The 4738-nt window shown below is 57.3% G+C and overlaps 1 protein-coding gene across 1 annotated transcript; it reads left to right on the top strand.

Moving 5' to 3' along the window:
• Positions 1-3299: 3299 nt before the first annotated feature.
• Positions 3300-4513, top strand: S100A2 (S100 calcium binding protein A2). Its single transcript, XM_007472079.1, is given in 2 exon segments — positions 3300-3440; positions 4361-4513. Coding segments are annotated over 2 exon segments (294 nt in total).
• The last annotated feature ends 225 nt before the right edge of the window (positions 4514-4738 follow it).

The raw sequence follows: 4738 nt of genomic DNA, 5'->3' as shown, positions 1-4738 counted from the left end.
AGAGCGGTAGCATGAGGGGTCCAAGTGCCTTGGGGAGGAGGGACACTGGGTGGTTTGCAAAGGTGTAGGAGGGGATGCTGGGGGCCCCGAGGCCTGACTTCATGTACGCCGCTCAGGTTGCCTCCAAGTCCCACGGTGGCCTGCAGGAAGACAGCAGCCTGGCTTGATGTCTGATCCGCTGTGGGTGCTCAGTCTGAGCTTCTCTGTGGTCTCATGATCCAAAACTCCCTGGGTGGGCCTGATGCAGGGTGTCTGTGCCAGTGCTCTCTCCTCCCAAGCTGGGTTGGGATTTCTGCCTACTGCCCTGGGACTGTGGCTGCCCTGGCCCTGGGAGAGGAGGGCGGTGCCGCTGACTCATTGCCTGGGCATCTGGGCCTGGAACCACGGGTGAGTCACCTAGGACTAGCAGTGCTGGGGGAGGGGAAAGAAGCTGGTGGACATCTGGAAGGGGGAGGGGAGCTGGTCCCACAGGAAATGCGGTGCCGGGACTGGATTGGGGCAGTAGGCGACGGGGGCCTGGGAAGGGGCAGCGTGAAGCCCGCTCTTCTCTGAAAGCCCCTTCCCTGGGCTGGGTCCTGAAAGGCCTCAGTGTTTGCCTTTCTCTGGGGAGGGGCCTGGAGGAGTGGGGTGAGGGAGGCTGTGGCCTCACCCAGGCCTGGCCACTGGGCTTGGGGAGCTGTCTGGCCCCTTGTCACCTGCCCACCTTGCAACCTGCAGGAGGCCCGAGTTTTCTCCTCTCCCTTCAACCCTCCCGGGGTGTCCTGACTCACCACAGACCGCTGCTCACCCCAGCTGACTATAACAGAGCCATCTCCACCTCTCACTGCCTTCCCGCCTCCTGCCAGACCCCCCTCCTACCCAAAGGGGACCTTTCCAGGTATGTTCTGGTGCCGGCTATTAAAAGTAACTTTGGGGACTTCCTTGGTGGTCCAGTGGCTAAGACTCCGCGCTCCTAATGCAGGGGGCCCACGTTTGATCCCTGGTCAGGGAACTAGATCCCGCGTGCCGCAACTAAGACCCGGTGCAGCCAAATAAATAAATAAACAAATAAATATTAAACCAAAACAGTGACTTTGTCTCCCTCATTCCCTGAGGTGACCCCTGCCCTCTTCTTCCTGATGACCCCCCAGCTGCCTTCTGGCTTCTCCAGCGCACATACACAGGCCTGTGCAGTCCCAGCGGGCACCTGCAGCCACTGACACACCAGTGAGCTGTGACTCACAGGCGTGTGTCATGAGAACAAAGCCTGGCCTGAGTCACCAGGCTCTGCAAACAGGGGCTGTCTCCCCTGCCCTGGGCCCAGGCTACCCCTTCCCCATGACACCTCCCACTCCCCCCCCCCCCCCCCCGACACTAAATCTTGCCCTAATCCTAACCCGGGAGGGGCTGCCCTTGGCCGGCCTAGAGCTCTCCCAGAGCTGAGCTGGACAGCTGGCGGTGCCCCTGGCAGTCTCTGGGATGGACAGGGCTGGGAGTGGCAGGAGGCCAGGCTTTGGCAGGATCAGGTTAGGGCAGGTTTGGTTTCCTCAAAATACAATGTTGGGGGCCAGTGGGGCTGGCGTATAAATCCCCCCTCTGGGCACCTGGCCCTTTGCTTTCCTTCCCGGGTGTCTCTCTGCTATCAGGTCTGGTGAGTACCTCTGTCCTGCTGAGGGATGGGTGGGGCTGACCCCCATGGGTCTCTACCTTTGTCCCTTTGTCTTTTTTTTTTTAATTTATTTTTATTTATTTATTTTTTTGCATTATGCGGACCTCTCACTGTTGTGGCCTCTCCCATTGCGGAGCACAGGCTCCGGACGCGCAGGCTCAGTGGCCATGGCTCACGGGGCCAGCCGCTCCATGGCACGGGGGATCTTCCCGGACCGGGGCATGAACCTGCGTCCCCTGCATTGGCAGGCGGACTCTCAACCACTGCGTCACCAGGGAAGCCTTGTCTTTTTTTTTAATTAATTTTTATTGGAGCATAGTTGATTTACAGTGTTGTGCTACTTTGTGCCGTCTGTCCCTTTGTCTTGATCTCTGTCTCCTGCTGGTTCCCTTGGTGGAAGAGGCCTGGGACCTCTGTGGGTCTCTGCATCTGGGGGCCCTCCTGTGAAGTGTCAGACCGAGGCCTTTTCCAGGTTCCTCTGTGGTGTTTAGGGGTTACTCTGAGGCTCTCTCTTGGGTCTCTCAGTCCGGCTGTCAGTCTAGAGGCACTTCTTGGGGCTTTAGGCCCAGGAGTACAAAGCGTGCATGGGGCGGGTGAGGGTGGGATGGGCGCTTTAAGGAGGATCCTGGGTTTGTTTGGGTTTTGTTTTTGTTGTTTTGCAAAGTCCTGGATTCCAGCAGAACTGAGGAACAAAAGCCAGGGATCTGGAGCATGCAGCCTGGGTTCCCGCCCACTGCTTCTTCCTGTCTTATCCTACCTCCCGAAGGCAGGGCTGGCAGGATGGGCCCCGGGGCTCTTCTCGCTTCTGGTGCCAGCTCCTCTGGCCTCACCCTGGGACTCGCTTAACCCTCCTGGGGTGGTGTGACCATTCTCAGAGGCAGAGCCTTGGAAAAGGTGACCTCCGAGGTCTGTCCTTGGTCTTAGATTCCGCCCTGATCCCAGGGTGCTGGGCTTTTAATTTCTTTTATTCCAGTCCCTATAGGACGTTTCCTGGTGGGGAGGGTGTACGGTTGCCTCCACCCTACCCATGTCCTGTTTGCATAGAGCCAGTACCCCTGCTCAGCGGCCTCCAGTATGAGGGGACACACATTCCCTACCTGGTGAGAGGCCCTAGTCTGAGGGAGGATATGAGCCCACCCAAGGGAGCTTCCAGTTAGATGGGAGAGCGACACCCTCTGGCAGAGGCAGGAATTGACTCCTCGGGGAACCTCGTACCCCTGGGCCATAGCCATGGCCACTGCCAGAGCCCAGCGAGCCCCACTGACTAGCCCATGGAGATGCCCGTCTCCGCAGCACTGGCACAGAGCCCACTGGTCTGTGGAAGGAGCTGCACAGAGAGGATCCCAAATGGGACTCTGGCTACCCTGTCATTTCTTTTCCACAGATGCTCAAAGAGGGGAGCCCTGTGGGCCCCAAGTGTGATGGGAGGAGACATGAGGCCCTTCCAAATACAGAGGAAGGTCTAGCATCTGCCCGCAGTGTGAGGTGGAGGTATGGCCCCTGCCCAGGGAGCCATAGGCCGAGTGGGAGATGCAGCCCTGCTTGCCCATTCAGAGAGGGGCTTGGAGAGGCAGTTTGGGGCAGAAGCGGGTCCTGCAGGCTGGGCTGAGGCGTCTCCATTACTTGCCAGCCCTGCAGCCCCAGATCTAAGATGCCCAGTCCTCTGGAGTAGGCGCTGGCTGTGATGGTCACCACCTTCCACAAGTACTCTGGCCAAGGGGGTGACAAGTTCAAGCTGAGTAAGGGGGAGATGAAGAAACTTCTGCACAAGGAGCTGCCCAGCTTTGTGGGGGTGAGTGGGGCCGGCCTGGGACGGGGAGGGTCCTGGTGTGTGCGTGCAGGGGCACAGGCTGAATCCCTTCTCCCTTCCTTGACGGTGCCTGCTGACGCAGACACCAGGGTGGGATCGAGCCCTCCATGGCCTCACTGGAGTGAGAGTGAGGCCCGTGTGTGAATGTGTGTGTGAGTGCTCTATTGCTGGCTCTTCCCCGCAGCTTTCCAGAGAATGGGTGTGCTGTCAGAGCCCAGAGAGGGGAAGAGACCGGCTCAAGATTACACAGCTCTCACATGTGATCTCTCTCTCTCTCTCTCTCTCTCTCTCTCTCGCTCTCTCTCTTTCGTGTTCCATATTTATATGCCAAACTAAGAAGGTGTGTAGGGAGAGAAAAGCCCAGCTAAGACACGCACCCTGAGATATTTTGCCGTCAACTCTCAACTTGCCCCTCGCCCTTCCCTTGCTGACTCCTGGATAATCCCAAAGTCAGGTCTCAGGCTTTGAACGTATGAGGCATGTCCTTCTTTCTTTAAAAAAATTGTTTTGGTCACACTTTTCTAATTTGGTTTCATTTTGTCTGGTATGAAAAAGAGTCCGTCTTTTTTGAATTCACTTTTCTGGTGATGGGGAGTGGTGGTGGCTTCAGAAAGCTTTAGTTTCCTCCTCAGCAAACTGGGGGTAAGGCCCACCTTGCTGGGCTCCTGTGGGGAGTAGAGCTGATACTGCGCCTAGGGAATGCCTGGTGTGCTCCCCACTCCCAGCAGGGGGCGCCGGAGACTCCCACTGATGCACTTCTCTCTGTCCTCACTCACTGGGTCTCCTAGTGGCTCCCAGGGGCTCCCTGCCCACCACATACCTGGCTTCCCAGTGTGGAGGGAGAGCTGGGCTCTGACCCGTGAGAGCAGCCTGGTGATAAGCCCCTTGTCTCTCACTTCCAGAAGAAGGTGGATGAGGAGGACCTGAAGAGGATGATGGGTGATCTGGATAAGAACAGAGACCAGGAGGTGGACTTCCAGGAGTACGCTCTCTCCCTCGCCCTCGACACTATCATGTGCAACGACTTCTTCCAGGGCTCCCCAGCACAGTCCTGATGTAGAGCTCGTGGTTCCCTCCATGGGTCTCTTGGGCCCAGGAGGACTCTCTACCGTTTTTAGTTTTATATTCAGTAAACTCTTTTGCTTGTTGACAATATTTTAATTGCTCAGTGATGCCCTGTCACCTGGCTGGCTCAAAGACTCAAAGCTTCTTTCTTTTTTCTTTTTTTTTTTTTGCGGTACGCGGGCCTCTCACCGTTGTGGCCTCTCCCCTTGTGGGTC

This window comes from Lipotes vexillifer, unplaced genomic scaffold (genome assembly GCF_000442215.2).
Source record: "Lipotes vexillifer unplaced genomic scaffold, Lipotes_vexillifer_v1.1 scaffold854, whole genome shotgun sequence".
Lineage (NCBI taxonomy): Eukaryota > Metazoa > Chordata > Mammalia > Artiodactyla > Lipotidae > Lipotes > Lipotes vexillifer.
This window is presented reverse-complemented; position numbering and strand designations above follow the sequence as displayed.